The sequence below is a fragment of the Ornithorhynchus anatinus genome, chromosome 11, assembly GCF_004115215.2.
Source record: "Ornithorhynchus anatinus isolate Pmale09 chromosome 11, mOrnAna1.pri.v4, whole genome shotgun sequence".
NCBI classification, from domain to species: Eukaryota; Metazoa; Chordata; class Mammalia; order Monotremata; family Ornithorhynchidae; genus Ornithorhynchus; species Ornithorhynchus anatinus.
Window position 1 is genome coordinate 61,259,927 of NC_041738.1, and position 15,727 is coordinate 61,275,653.

The 15,727-nt window shown below is 62.1% G+C and overlaps 1 protein-coding gene across 4 annotated transcripts in view; it reads left to right on the forward strand.

The window, feature by feature from the left end:
* The window catches only part of MYO1D (myosin ID), a 260,352-nt gene that overhangs the window by 92,837 nt on the left and 151,788 nt on the right, over nt 1-15,727 (forward strand). For all 4 annotated transcript variants that reach the window (XM_029074920.2, XM_039913409.1, XM_029074921.2 and 1 more), the window contains 5 exons: nt 298-443; nt 652-766; nt 2,741-2,911; nt 10,983-11,053; nt 14,644-14,718. In XM_029074920.2, the coding sequence (XP_028930753.1) occupies nt 298-443; nt 652-766; nt 2,741-2,911; nt 10,983-11,053; nt 14,644-14,718 (578 nt within the window). The remainder of the gene's footprint in view (nt 1-297; nt 444-651; nt 767-2,740; nt 2,912-10,982; nt 11,054-14,643; nt 14,719-15,727) is intronic.

A 15,727-nucleotide genomic window follows, 5' to 3' on the forward strand; every position in this document is an offset into this window, starting at 1 on the left:
GCCTCGGCGACCTCACCTGGAAAACGGGGATGAACCGCGAGCCTCACGTGGGACGACCCGATGAGCCCGTATCTCCCCCGGCGCTTAGAACGGGGCCCTGCACGTAGTAAGCGCTTAACAGATGCCAACAGCATCATTATCACTAGGCGCTTGGAGGAGCACAGGGCGGTAGAACCGGTCGGCACAACCCCTGCCCAGGTGGAGCTCGCTGGCCGTAACCCACGCTTCAGTTGTTATTATTCCGGGGTGGAATCCGGGCGGGACTGGAATCGGTCGGGTCTCCCCCCCACCCCCCAGGCGATATACGAGCGTCTCTTCTGCTGGATCGTCACCTGCATCAACGACGTCATCGAGGTGAAGGATTACGACAGCACGGTCCACGGGAAGAATACCGTCATCGGGGTCCTGGATATCTACGGCTTCGAGATCTTCGACAACAACAGGTCAGTCGGCGGGAGAGCGGAGGGCGTGGGCCCGCTCCCTCCGCCCAGGCTCCGGATTCGTCCCTCCGCCCGCCCGCCGGCGTCCGGCGACCGCCGGGCGCCGCGCCAGGTGCCTGGGGGGGGACGACGGGAGACAGACCCGCTGCCCGCCGCGAGCCGGCGGGTCCGGGGGGGGCGAGCGAACGACCGTCTCTCTCCCCCTCCGCAGTTTCGAGCAGTTCTGCATCAACTACTGCAACGAGAAACTGCAACAGCTCTTCATCCAGCTGGTGTTGAAGCAGGAACAGGAAGAGTACCAGCGGGAGGGGATCCCTTGGAAGCACGTGAGCCGGGGTCGGAGGGCGGGGGGGGGGGGGGGGGGCCGGCCACCCCTCGCCCACCTGAATCCCGATCCTTCCTTCTAAAGGGGGAACGCTTCCTAAATGCCCCGGCTCCAAGACGTCGCGGGGAGCGGGCGTCCGGCCATTCGGTCGTGGGTATCGAGCGCCTACCGTGGGCAGAGCGCCGTACTGAGCGCCCGGGAGGGGACGACGGGACAGTAGATAGGAACGGTCCCTGCCCACAGCGAGCTGACGGTCTGGAGGGGGAGACGGAAAGAGAAATCCAGAAATGATGAGTGGCGTGGGGTTGTAGGCGCTTAACACACACCAACATTATTTTGAGGAGGGGGAGGGTCGTCGTCTGTGGGATTTGAGGAGGGAGGACGTTCCTTCCCGGCCAGAGGCGGGACGTGGGTGAGGGGGTCGGCGGCCGGATAGATGAAAGGAGAGATTTCAGTGGCACATTTCCAAGTTTACCCACACCGGGAGACGGGAGGTGTCGATTGCTCAGTGAACAGTCCAGACTGGTTTTTTTATTATTACGGTGCGAGTAATAGTAGTAATGTCGGTATTGGTTGAGCGCCTACTCTGTGCGCAGCACTGTTCTAAGCACCGGGGGAGACACGGGGCCACCGGGTCGTCCCGCGTGAGGCTCACGGTCTTCATCCCCATTTTACAGACGAGGTCACCGAGGCCCAGAGAAGTAAAGTGATTTGGCCAAAGTCGCACAGCTGCCAAGTGGCAGCTCCGGAATTCGAACCCATGACCTCTGACTCCCAAGCCCGGGCTCTTGCCACTGAGCAGATACCAACATTATTATTATTCCTGGATAATCTCTGCCCTCCTCCTTGTCCGGGGATGTGAGGAAGTTCCTTCCCGGCTCGGCCCGGGCGGCTGGGTCAGACCGGAGGCGTTCCGCTCGGCAGTGAGGCCTAGCAGAAGGAGCACGGGCCTGGGCGACGGGGGATCCGGGTCCTAATCCCGGCTCCAACCCGTGCCCGCCGTGTGACCTTGGGCGGGTTCCCTGCTTCGCCGGGCCGCGGGGGCCTCAGCTGTAAAATGGGGATGAAGACCGTGAAGCCCCGGGCGGGACAGGGACCGTGTCCATCCCGACAGTCTGTGAGCCGGTCGTTGGGCGGGGATCGTCCCTTTTTGGGGTCGAATTGTACTTTCCAAGCGCTTAGGACGGTGCTCTGCACACGGTCAGCGCTCAGTAATGCGACTGAATGATTATCTTGTAATAATAATAATGTTGGTACGTGTTAAGCGCCTACTAGGGGCCAAGCGCCGTTCTGAGCGCTTGGGTAGATGCAGGGCGATCAGGTCGTCCCACGTGAGGCTCCCGCTCTTCATCCCCATTTTCCGGATGAGGTCACTGAGGCCCAGAGAAGTGAAGGGACTCGCCCACGGTCACCCAGCTGCCAAGTGGCGGGGCTGGGATTCGAACCCACCCCCTCCGACTCCCAGGCCCGGGCTCTTTCCAGCGAGCCACGCTGCCTAGCGCTTAGTACAGCGCCTGGCCCCGAGAAAGCGCTTAATGATGATAGCGTCGGTATCCGTCAAGCGCTCACTCATGTGCCGAGCGCCGCTCTAAGCGCCGGGGGAGACGCGGGGTCATCGGGTCGTCCCGCGTGAGGCTCCCGGTCCCCATTTTCCGGGTGAGGTCACGGAGGCCACAGAGAAGTGAAGTGACCCGCCCACGGTCACCCGGCCGCCGAGTGGCAGAGCCCGGCATTCGAACTCGTGACCTCGCCACCGAGCTCTTTCCACTGAGCCACGCCGCCTCTCGGTACGGTGCTCGACGCACGGCGAGCGCCCGACAGATACGACCGGACGATGGGCCGCCCCTTCTCCCGCTTAGACCGTGGGGCCCGGGTCGCGCCCAGGGTGACGGTCGACCCGGAGGGCCGAACCGACGGTGTGGGCGCCGCGGCAGGCGCTTAACAGACGCCGTCGGCGTCGCTCGGTCGCCCGCAGATCGACTACTTCAACAATCAGATCATCGTGGACCTGGTGGAGCAGCAGCATAAGGGGATCATAGCCGTCCTGGACGACGCCTGCGTGAACGTTGGCAAAGTGACCGACGAGATCTTCCTCGAAGCGCTCAACGCCAAACTGGGGAGGCACGCCCATTTCTCCAGCCGGAAGGTACGCGTGGCCCGGTACGGAGGGGGCGCGGGCCTGGGAGGCGGGAGGACCTGGGTTCTAATCCCGGCGCCGCCCCCGGTCCGCTCCGCTGCTCCGCACCTCGGTCCCCTCATCTGTCAAATGGGGATTGAGACCGGGGACCGTCCCCGACCGGATTCGCTTGTATCCGTTCGTTCATTCGTCCGGTCGTACTGATTCATTCGTCCGACAGCGTCTATTGAGCGCCTACTAGGTGCAGAGCACCGGACCGGGCGCTTGGAGCGGACGAATCGGTAACAGAGGGAGACGGTCCCCGCCCTCCGACGGGCTCACGGTCCGATCGGGGGAGACGGACGGACGGGGACGACGGCGATGGATAGAATCGAGGGGACGGACGTCTCGTCAGAACAACGGCACCGTGCTAAGCGCTTGGAGCGGGCGACCGGGCGACAGATAGAGACCGTCCCTGCCCGGCGAAATCCCGGCCCCGCCACCTGTCAGCCGCGTGACCTCGGGCAAGTCACTTCACCTCTCTGTGCCTCAGCTGCCTCATCTGTCAGATGGGGATTAACCAACCGCGAGCCTCACGCGGGACGACCCGACGGCCCCGTATCTCCCCCGGCGCTTAGAACGGTGCTCTGCACGGAGTAAGCGCTTAACGGACACCGACGTTATCGTTAGTAATAAGCGCTCGGTAAATGCCGACGTTATCTTTATGATCAATTAAAGGGGGAGACGGTCGACAAAGCAAAACGAGCAGACGGGCATCACTACCATCAGAATAGATAGATAGACTCAGAGAACTGTAGACCTCATCGGTAAAATAAACGGAGCGATAAATGAGATATACAGATAGAGAAGCAGCGCGGCGCAGCGGAAGGAGCCCGGGCTTGGGAGGCCGAGGTCGTGGGTTCGAGTCCCGGCTCCGCCGCTTGGCGGCTGTGTGACCGTGGGCGACTCACTTCGCTTCTCTGGGCCTCGGTGACCTCATCTGGAAAACGGGGATGAAGACCGGGAGCCCCACGTGGGGCAACCCGATTCCCCCGTGTCTACCCCAGCGCTTAGAACAGCGCTCTGCACGTAGCGAGCGCTTAGCAGATCCCGACATTGTTATTCTCCGGGCCTCGGTTCCCTCATCTGGAAAGTGGGGAGGGAGACCGTGAGCCCCACGTGGGCCAACCTGATGACCCCGTATCTCCCCCAGCGCTTAGAACGGTGCTCTGCCCTTCGGGAGCGCTTAACAGGTACCAAATCCCAACATGATTAAATAGACACCAGTGCTGTGGGGAGGGAGTCGGGGCGATGGAGAGGGGAGGAGGAGCGGAGGGAGAGGGAGGGCTCAGTCCGGGAAGGCCTCCCGGAGGAGGCGAGCTCTCGGCAGGGCTCCGAAGAGGGGAGGAGCGTTAGCGTGGCGGCCGAGAGGTATCTCCCCCGGCGCTCAGTGCGGTGCTTGGCGCATAGAGAGCGCTTAACGGATACTTCTCCGCCGGGCACCGGGCCCGGTGCTCCGTCCCGAGAAGCGCCGACGGATGGGTGGGGTGACAAGCCGCCCGTGCGCTCCCTCTCCCAGGTGCTCGGGACGGTGGTCCGCGCCCGCCGGGCGCTCAATAGATGGTCCCGGGTGTGTGGAGATTTCCGGGCTTGGGAGGGAGAGTCCAGGAGAGGGCGCTCCAGACCGCTTAATACAGTGGCCCCAGAAATGGCCGGCCTCAGTGTCCCGAAGCCATGATGTCATCCGGAACCAATGGAGGGCCAGCCACATGATCCCAGCCTTTGCCTCCTCCCTGGAATAATGCGGCGGCGACGGGGAAAATGGCTCACGCCTTCGCCCGCCTCCCCGCCGGGCGTGGCCGGCCCGGCTTCCCCCGCTCACGCCCTCGCCGGCCTCCTCGCCGGTCCGGTTTCCCCCGCTCACGCCCTCGCCGGCCTCCTCGCCGGGCCTCGCCGGCCCGGTTTCCCCCCTCTCACGCCCTCGCCCGCCTCCTCGCCGGGCCTCGCCGGCCCGGTTTCCCCCCCTCTCACGCCCTCTCCGGCCTCCTCGCCGGGCCTCGCCGGCCCGGTTTCCCCCGCTGAGGAACGGGCCCGGCCCGGAGGCAGGCCGCTTCCCGCCTTCCCACCCGAAGGCGGCGGGTGGCGAAGGGGTCTCGCCGGCGGGAGGGGATCGGTTCCGAGGGATTCCCACCCCGGCCGAACGAGCCGGAAGCGGAGACTTCGGCCCGGCCGGCGGCCGGCCCAGACGGGGCCCCGGGTCCTCCGGGGCCGCCGGGGGCGGCCCGACCGCCCCGGGTCGCCCCGGACGCCGTGTGGGCGTCCGCGCCACCCCAGCACGCGGAGCCGGGCCGGCGGGACGTCGGACCCCGGGGACCCCCACGGGTCGGCGGGGGGGACTCGAGAGGGAGAGCGGCTCGCGTGGGCCCAACCGTCTCGGATAATAACGATGGTGTTTTGCGAAGCGCTTGCTGTGAGCCGAGCACCGCTCTAAGCGCCGGGGGAGATACCGGGTCGGCAGGTCGTCCCACGTGGGGCTCCCAGTCTTCATCCCCATTCTCCAGATGAGGGAGCCGAGGCCCCGAGAAGTCAAGTGACTTGCCCGCGGCCGCGCAGCTAATCAGTGAAGCCGTGATTAGAACCCACGATCTCTGACTCCTAAGCCCGGGATCTTTCCACCGAGCCACGCTGCTTCTCAGATGGGCCCCAGGGGTGTCCGCTGTGACCCCTCATAGAGCCGGGGGGGCCGGGGACCCGGGATTCTAGAGAAAGTCGAGCCCCTTTCTCTCATCTTCCTCTCTTAACCCTTCTTCTCGCCCACCCCCAAACACACACAGAAACACTGTCATTCTGGCTGTTTGAACCTGCTCCATTTTGGGGGAGTCACGTGGAGCCCGGCTGCGCGCCTGCTCAGCTCTTCAACAGCAGGAAGGGGCTTGAGTAGCGGCGCTTGCCTTGTGAAGAGAGTAGATAGGACGTTTCTCATTTCAAAACAGGCAGTCGGGTCGATTCTGGCCGTTTCAGCCTCTCCTGCCATCCGGAACCGAATATTTGGGCCGGAAAGATGATAATAATAACGATGATGTTGCTATTTGTTAAGCGCTTACTATTCATTCGGAAGTATCTATTGAGCGCTTACCATGTGCGGAGCACTGTACTGCGCGCCTGGAATGGACAGTCCGGTAACAGACCGAGACAATCCCCGCTCGCTACGTGCAGAGCACCGTTCCGAGCGCTGGGGTAGATGCGGGGTCATCGGGTCGTCCCACGTGAGGCTCACGGTCTTCATCCCCGTTCTGACGGCCGAGGGAACCGAGGCCCAGAGAAGTGAAGTGACTCGCCCACGGTCACACAGCTGATAAGTGGCGGAGCCGGGATTCGCACCCGTGACCCCGGACTCCCAAACCCGGGCTCTTTCCGAGATCTCCGGGCGCGGCGGTTGGCCTCACCGTAGGACGGGCCGACGGGGACGCGAAACCGGGGTCAACGGCGACACGCCACTGGGGTGGAAGGTCACCCGCAGCCGGGGTCCGAGGGGACACGCGACCGCGGTCGGCGGTCGCGCGGAGCCGGGATCAACGGCGACACGAAGCTGGGGCGGGTGGTCTCGCCCGGCCGGGACGCGGCGTCACCTGCAGCCGGGGCTAACGGTCGCGCGAAGCTGGGGTTCACCCTTCAGCAGACTTCCCGGACAGTGTCGTACTGCCGGAAAAGGCCAACGTTGTCGGAGGCGTCGCTGATCTGAAGAGTGCCCGGCGCGGGGCCGTGGGAGAGTCTACCGGTGAACTGGAGGGGATTTATCCTTTGATCCCCGATCCGAAATAAAGGACGGGGCGGGAGCTTGCCGTTCTGAATTCCCTCTTTCTAATAACGGATTAGAGGAAGTCTAATAACGGACTAGACTGGGGACAGGCGCCGGCAAGCGGGGTGGGGAAGCAGACTGCAGCTTCCGAGCGTCCGTTTTAACGATGATGATAACGTTGGCATTTGTGAAGCGCTTCCTATGTGCCGAGCACTGTTCTGAGCGCTGGGGGAGACACGGGGTCATCGGGCGGTCCCACGTGGGGCTCCCGGTCGTAATCCCCGTTTTACAGATGAGGTCGCTGAGGCACCGAGAGGTGAGGTGACTCGCCCGGGGTCACCCAGCTGACAAGAGGCAGAGCCGGGATTCGAACCCATGCCCCCTGCCTCCAAAGCCCGGGCTCTCTCCACGGAGCCGCGCCGCGGCTCATCGTCAGGAATCCCGTCGAGTGAGGGGTCCCTTGAAGTAACGGAACTCCGGGCAAGGAGGTGGCACCGAGTAGGAAACGGGAACAGCGGCGTGAAGCGGCGTGGTCGGGTGGAAAGGGCACGGGCCCGGGAGTCAGAAAGACCCGGGTTCTAATTGCGGCTCTGCCGCGTGACCTCGGGCGAGCCCACTTCACTTCTCCGTGTCTCAGTTCCCCCATCCGGGAAATGGGGACTAAGACGGTGTGCCCCCCCCCCCCCCGTGGGGGACGGGGACCGTGTCCGACCCGATCGGCTTGGATCTAGCCCGGTGCTTAGGACGGTGCCCGCCCTATAGAGAAGCAGCGTGGCAAGAGCCCGGGCTTGGGAGTCAGAGGTCGTGGGTTCGAATCCCCGCTCCGCCACTCGGCAGCTGGGTGACCGTGGGCGAGTCACTTCACTTCTCTGGGCCTCAGTCCCCTCATCTGTAAAATGGGGCCTGCGAGCCTCACGTGGGACAGCCTGATTATCCCGTATCTCCCCCAGCGCCGAGAACAGTGCTCGGCACGTAGTAAGCGCTTAACGAATACCAACGGTATATGGCGCGCGCTTAACCAAGGGCGGTTTTTTAAAAAGAGGCGAGAAGGTAGTACCGAGGAGGAAGCGGGAACAGCGAAGGGTCCCACTTTATCGCTTCCGTTCACCTCGCCAGGATGGCTCTGAGATCCGAAGGTCAGGAATTGTACGCTCTTACTCGATATAGCGCCCGTTTTCCTCTGGACCCGTAGGTTGCAGCGTCTTCGGTCGGTCATCGCGTTCACTGAGCGCCTACGGCGTGCAGAGCACTGTGTTAACGATGGAACGCTGAAACAGAAACACACCCCGCCCTTTGCTGGTTCTCTAGGAGAGCGACGGCAAAGTGTTTTCACATTTAGGGCCGGTGGGGTGTCGGGGCGAGGAAATTGGAGCTTATTAAACTCCATTTTGAGGATCCTGCCCCTGTGTGGGAAGGAAACAGAGAAGTGAAATGATGCCGGCCCTTGGGGTGGGAGTAAACCGCGGCCAACGATTTTCGCCGTCGTCGGTCTTCCTGGCACTCAAATCCGTAAGTCGCTTGTGCCGTTTTGGCTACCGATTAGCCGCCGGTAGTCCTTCGTTCGGGAAAAATGGGATCCCGGGAATGCCTGCCGAAAGCTCAGAGGCTGGATTCGGAGGTTGGGGGAAGAAGGGAGGGAATCACTCGCCCGGGGGCACTGACTGAGCGCCTACTGAGCGCTCGGGAGAGTCTGATGCAACAGAGGTAATAAGGTTAATGATAATAATGATAATGTTGGTATCTGTTGAGCGCTTACTATGTGCCGAGCGCTGTTCTAAGCGCTGGGGTAGATACAAGGGCAATCGGGATGTCCCACACGGGGCTCACGGACTTCACCCCCATTTTACAGGTGAGGGAACTGAGGCACGGAGAAGTTGAGTGACCCGCCCAAGGTCACACAGCTGCCGAGTGACGGAGCCGGGATTAGAACCCGCGACCTCCGACTCCCGAGCCCGGGCTCTTCCCGCTGAGCCACGCCCACCCTCTCCGTCCACAACAAGGCTAAGGTCTAGAGGGAGAAGGGCAGGTATTCCGTGATCGGTAACATCTTCGTGTGTCTGTCCGTGTTCTGGTATTCGTTCGGGGGCTTCCTACGTGCCAGACGCTGTACTGAGCACTGGGGTGGGTACGAGCTGACGCGGTCCCCGTCCCCCTCGGCGCTCGCGGGTCCCCGGCGCCGTTTCGCAGCCGAGGCGACCGAGGCGCAGAGAAGTCTAGTGACTCTTGCCCCGGGTCACGCAGCCGACGAGTGGCGGGGCCGGGATTAGAACCCAGGCCCCTCTGACTCCCGGGCCCGGGCTCTACCCACCAGACCGCACTGCTTCTCTGGGTTTGGGAAACGAGAAGCGGAGGGCTCTGAGCTGTTCTTTGGAGGTGGCAGGGCAAGTCTCTGAAGGCTTCCTTTGTCCTTGAGCATTTAGCAATTAGCATTTAGCATTTATTCATTCATTCAGTAGTATTCATTGAGCGCTTACTCTGTGCAGAGCACCGGACTGAGCGCTTGGAATGGACAGGTCGGCAACGGATAGAGACCGTCCCTGCCCATCGGCGGGCTTACGGTCAGAGCATGGGCTTTGGAGTCAGAGGTCATGGGTTCGAATCCCTGCTCGGCCACTCGTCAGCCGCGTGACTTTGGGCAGGTCACTTAACTTCCCGGTGCCTCAGTTCCCTCATCCGTAAAATGGGGATGAAGACCGGGAGCCCCACGTGGGACGACCCGATTCCCCTGTGTCTACCCCAGCGCTTAGAACGGTGCTCGGCACATAGTGAGCGCTTAACAAATACCAGCATTATCATCATCATTATCATTATTAATCGGGGGAGACGGACGGACGAGAACAGTGGCAATAGAAAGAGTCCGGAGCACCTTCGGCAGAGGCGCTCGATAAAACAGTCGACGACAAGGAGAGCCTCTGGAGAGCCCGTTTGCTCTCCGGATGCCCCCCCTGGCGTTGGGGACTATTTACTAAGCACCTCTGCTCTCGCCCTCCCCCTTTGACGGAGCTCTTCCGGGCGTTTTCTTTCCAGAAAAAAAGAGCCAGAGTCATCGAGGGTTAGAAATCGCCATCCTCGCCCCTAGGAGAAGCAGCGTGGCTCAGTGGCGAGAGCCCGGGCTGGGGAGTCAGAGGTCACGGGTTCGAATCCCGGCTCTGCCCCTTGGCAGCTGGGTGACCGTGGGCGAGTCACTTCGTGGCTCAGTGGAAAGAGCACGGGCTTTAGAGTCAGGGCTCATGAGTTCGAATCCCAGCTCTGCCACTCGTCGGCTGTGTGACCGTGGGCGAGTCACTTCACTTCTCTGCGCCTCAGTTCCCTCATCTGTAAAATGGGGATTAAGACCGTGAGCCCCACGTGGGACCACCTGGTTCCCCTATGTCTACCCCAGCGCTTAGAACGGTGCTCGGCACTTAGTAAGCGCTTGACAAATACCGACATCATTAGTATTATTATTATTATTATTACTTCGCTTCTCTGGGCCTCAGTTCCCTCATCTGTAAAATGGGGATTGACTGTGAGCCTCACGTGGGACAGCCTGATTATCCTGTATCTCCCCCAGCGCTCAGAGCAGTGCTCCGCGCGTAGTAAGCGCTCAACAGACACCATCATTATTATCCTGTTTCTGACCAGATCACTGGTCTTTCAAGTGGTGACAACGCCCAGCGATGTCGGCGACTCCGGAGGAGAAACGGTCCACGGGGCTCCGGCTCTTTAGGGATCGAAAGGGATAAAGCCCCGGGGATCTTTTAAAAGTAACCACCAAAAAATCCCCGAACGCCCCCAGGGTGACAAGGGGGGAAGATGAGGGGAGAAGTCAGAAGGAAAACCCGTCTCTCTCGCCGCCCCCAGATCCCCCACACCCAAGAGGGACTTAACGTTGGTATCTGTTAAGCGCTCGCTACGAGGCCCGGAGAAGTGAAGTGACTCGCCCGCGGTCACGCGGCCGCCAAGTGGCCGAGCCGGGATTCGAACCCTTGGCCTCCGACCCATGACTTCTTCTCAAAACACTGACGATCCGTGAGCCGTCCGCCGGCGGGGGCGACCGGCTGCCGCGTGACCGCGGGCAAGTCACTTGGCTTCTCTGGGGCCCCAGCCCCCTCCTCCGTAAAACGGGGATGAAGACTGGGAGCCCCTCGTGGGACGCCCCGATCACCAGCTTGGCACCCCGTAAGGGCTTGAGATCATCGGCACCATCGGCGTCGGGCCACCCTCGCTAGTTTCCTATTGAGGAGGAATAGAAAAGGAGCCCACCTTGAGGAGAGTGGAAGGATGCGTGCAACGATAACGATCTCTGACGTCTCCTCCCAGCTCTGCGCCACAGACAAGATCCTGGAGTTCGATCGAGATTTTCGGATCAAGCACTACGCCGGAGACGTGATGTGAGTGCCCGCGTTCCGGATCCGCCCTTCCGACGCTCCGAACCTCGCCCGGGAGGATCCGGCCGCTAGGGGAGGTCTCTTCCAGGCGATCCCTCGGGCTGCTCCTTTTTTCCTGGATGACTCTAAATTGCATTTCTCCCACCATCGTGGAGAGACCTCAGCCTCCGTTCGGCCTTCCCGGGTGGGATTAAATACACAACAGGCTTATCCCACACTGTATCATTCATCGGGGCTTTAAAACCGGCACCAGTCGGCTTAGAAAGGCTCCCGGCGTAACCCGGGGAAACGATCGGTCGAAGATACCGGAAGCCGACGGCCGAAGCCCTGATAGCGACGTGTCGGGTAAAAACCCGCGGCCTCAAACGGCGCCGCTCCGAACGGCGAAGCGCGTAGAGCTCTTCATTCGTTCGTTCATTTAATCGAATCCACTGAGAGTTTACTATGTACTAAGCGGTTGGGAGAGGACAGCGTGACGATGAACGGACGCGTTCCCCGCCGGCTACGGGCCTGTAGTCGAGAGGGGGAGACGGACGGGATTGGGAATAAATAAATGACGGATCTGGACGTAAGCGCCGTGGGGCTGGCGGGGGCGGGGGATGGATAAAGGGAGCGAGCCGGGCGGCGTAGAAGGGAGCGGGAGGAGGAGGGCTTAGTCGGGGAAGGCTTCCCGGAGGAGAGGGGCCTTCAGTGAGGATTTGAAAGGGCGGGGAGAGCGAGCAGCGTGGCTCGGCGGAAAGAGCCCGGGCTTCGGGGTCAGGGGTTCGACCCCCGGCTCCGCCACTCGTCAGCTGCGTGACCGTGGGCGGGTCACTTCACTTCTCTGCGCCTCAGTGACCTCACCTGTAAAATGGGGATTAAGACCGTGAGCCCCACGTGGGACGACCTGATTCCCCCGTGTCTACCTCAGCGCTTAGAACAGTGCTCGGCACGTAGTAAGCGCTTAACAAATACCAACACCACTATTATTACTGTCCGTGGGATTTGAGGAGGGAGGGTGTCCCGGGCCAGAGGCGGGACGTGGGTGAGGGGTCGGCGGCCGGACAGAAGAAGATCGGAATTAAAGGAGCGAAGTGTGCGGGCTGGGTGGAGTTAATAATAAGAATAAGAATGATGATGTCGGTGTTTGCTAAGCGCTTACTCTGTGCAGCGCACCGTTCTGAGCGCTGGGGGAGATCCGGGGTCATCGGGTCGTCCCACGGGAGGCTCACGGTTAATCCCCATTTTAGAGATGAGGTAACAGGCACAGAGAAGCGAAGCGACTCGCCCACGGTCACCCAGCTGCCGAGTGGCAGAGCCGGGAGTCGAACCCACGACCTCCGACTCCGAAGCCCGGGCCCCTTCCACTGAGCCACGCTGCTCCGGTCGGACGATCGGCGGGGAGTTACGCGTTCCGGCATGAAACGAATTCATTCATTCAGTCGGATTTATTGAGCGCTTACTGTGTGCCGAGCACTGTACCGAGCATTTGGGAGGGCATAGTGCAGTGATAAACAGGCGTGTTCCCTGCCCACGGTGAACTTAGGGTCTAGGGTCCGGGGGGGGGGGAAGACAGATATCGATATAAATAAATGATAATAATAACGTTGGTATTTGTCAGGCGCTTACTATTCATTCAATAGTATCTATTGAGCGCTTACTATGTGCGGAGCACTGTACCGAGCGCTTGGAATGGGCAGATCGGTAACCGAGACGGTCCCTGCCCTTTGACGGGCTTACGGTCTGTGTGCCAAGCGCTGTTCCAAGCGCCGGGGTGGACGGGGTCATCAGGTTGTCCCACGTGAGGCTCACGTTTTTTAATCCCCACTCTACGGATGAGGCCGCTGAGGCACCGAGAAGCGAAGTGACTTGCCCAAGGTCACCCAGCTGCCAAGCGGCGGAGCCGGGATTCGAACCCACGACCTCTGACTCCCGAGCGCCCGGGCTCTTTCCACCGAGCCACGCGGATACGGGCGTAAGCGGTGCGGGGGGGGGGGGGGCAGGACGAAGGGAGCAAGTCGGGGAGATGCAGAAGGGAGTGGGAGAAGAGGAAAGGGGGGCGCTTAGCGCGGGAAGGCCACGTGGGGCCCGTGGTCCTCGTCCCCATTTTACCGATGAGGGAACCGAGGCCCGGCGGAAGTGAAGTGACTCCCCCAAGGTCACCTCGAAGACGAGTGCCGGAGCCAGGGTTCGAATCCAGATCCTCTGACTCCCAGGCCTGGGCTCCGCCCAAGGGACCGTGCCGCGTCTCACGCCTCTCACGAGTTCCCCTGAGGAGTGACACCCGCCCCGGCCCCGCGGCGCTTAGCTACGCTTCCTCATTCTAGACTCTGGGAAGCGGCGGGACCTAGCGGAAAGAGCGTGGGCCCGGACGTCGGAAGACCCGGGTAGCGGACGCGTTCCACGTTAGATTTCCGGCACTCTTTAGATGGTCAGGCCCCTGCGGGTCACGGACCGGGTCTGATTCCCGCCTCCGTCTGGTGCTCTGCGGCCGGGAAGCGCTTAGTACGTTGGTTCAGTCGTCTTCATCGAGCGTTGGCTGTGTCCTAAGCGCTTGGAAAGTACAACGCGGCGAAAGGTGGAGACGATCCCTGCCCGCCAACGGGCTCACAGTCTGTGATGATAACGATGACGTTGGGATCTGTGAAGAGCTTACTATGGGCGGAGCGCCGTTCTGAGCGCTGGACGTCAGGTTGTGCCGAGCTGGGATGTGGCCGGGAGGCTAGAGATACGTATCATCGCCTCCGCTTACTTCCCCTCTAGGCTGTGAGCTCGTTGCGGGCCGGACGTGTGTCCGGCATGCTGTACTCTCCCGAGCGCTCCGGACGGTGCCCTGCCCGACGGGAGCGCTCGGTAAATACGGCGGGGACTGTATCTGTTGCCGACTTGTTCATTCCAAGCGCTTAGTGCAGCGCTCTGCACGTAGTAAGCGCTCAATGGATACTGTTGAATGAATGAATAAATACGACCCGCCTGACCCGAGGGGAGGGGACTTGGGATTTTTGAACTGCGGCGTGCTGTCCGGAGTGCTCAGCTCGACGTTCTACGTGTAAAATCGAGAAGCGGCTCGGCGGAAAGAGCCCGGGCTGGGGAGTCGGAGGTCATGGGTTCGAATCCCGGCTCTGCCACTTGGCAGCCGGGTGACCGTGGGCGAGTCACTTCGCTCCCCTGGGCCTCCGTGACCTCATCTGGAAACTGGGGGTGAAGACCGCGGGCCCCGCGCGGGACGACCCGATCGCCTCGTATCTCCCCCAGCGCTTAGAACAGCGCTCTGCCCGTAGTGAGCGCTTAACCAACGCCCGCATTGAAAATGGGGAAGCGGGATGGTCTGGTGGATAGAGCGTGGACTGGGAGTCAGAGGGATCCGGGTCCTAATGCCTTGGGCCGGTCACTTCACTTCTCCGGCCCTCAGTTGCCTCATCCGTAAAATGGGGATGAAGACCCCGAGCCCCCTGGGGGACAACCCGATTATCTTCTATCTCCCCCAGCGCTCGGCACGGCGCCCGGCACGTGGTAAGCGCTTAACGAATACCACCGGCGCTATTAGCGGCCTCCCTGCCCGGGACCGACGAACCGCACCTTTGTTTCGCTTCTGCTTTTTTTTCCCGAATCAGCTATTCCGTCGTCGGCTTCATCGACAAAAACAAGGACACCCTATTTCAAGATTTCAAGCGCCTCATGTACAACAGGTGAGACGGGATTTCCGTTCCCTTCTCCGTCGGACGGGTCCCCCCCCGCCGCGGGTGCGGAGACACCGTCGTCGGCTCGGTCCGTTCGGCGGAGGGTGTGGGGGTTATCCGGGAGATTTGCTCCGTTCGGGCAGTCCGGCTGAATAATCCGAGGCGGGAAATCAACCCGGCGTTCGGAGTTGCCGGGGGGGGGGGGGGTGGCGAGAGGCGACCGGGCGGCAATCTCCGACGCGCGGTAACCGGAAGGAACCGAGTGCAGCCGGTGTCTCGGAGCGCGAGCCGTTTTTAAATCGAGGGCCATTTCCGGTCCACTGGGCCGCGAGTCGCTCCGGAGAAAGGTCTCTCGGGCGGCGGCGTGGCCTAGGGGAGGGAGCCCGGGCCCGGCAGGCGGAGGCCCCGGGTTCGAACGCCGGCCCGGCCCCTTACCGCCGTGTGACCTTGGGCGAGGTGCTTCGCTTCTCTGGGCCTCAGTTCCCTCATCTGGAGGCGGCGTGGCTCAGTGGACAGAGCCCGGGCTCCGGAGTCGGCGGTCACGGGTTCGACTCCCGGCTCCGCCACTCGGCAGCCGCGTGACCGCGGGCGAGTCGCTTCGCTTCTCTGGGCCTCAGTTCCCTCATCTGTAAAACGGGGATTAATCGTGAGCCTCCCGTGGGACGGCCCGATGACCCCGTATCGCCCCCGGCGCTCAGAGCGGCGCTCTGCCTGTAGTAAGCGCTTAACGAACACCGACGTTGTCATCTGCAGAGCGGGGATTCCGTCCCCGTCCTCCCTCCCGATTTAGAGCGGAGGTCCGCCGTGGGGCCGGGCCACCTCGGGTGGGATCGTGTCGACCCCGTCGTTTCGTACGGCGCTCGGCGCACGGTGAGCTCCTAAATACCGCCGTTCCTTCTCTGTTGTTATTTACGGAGCCACCGGAAGCCCTTCCAGAGTAGGTCTGGGGGATTCCGGGCTGCAGAACCGCCCGGGCCTCGACGGGGTGGCCGAGCGGTGGGGACGACCGGTCCCTTTT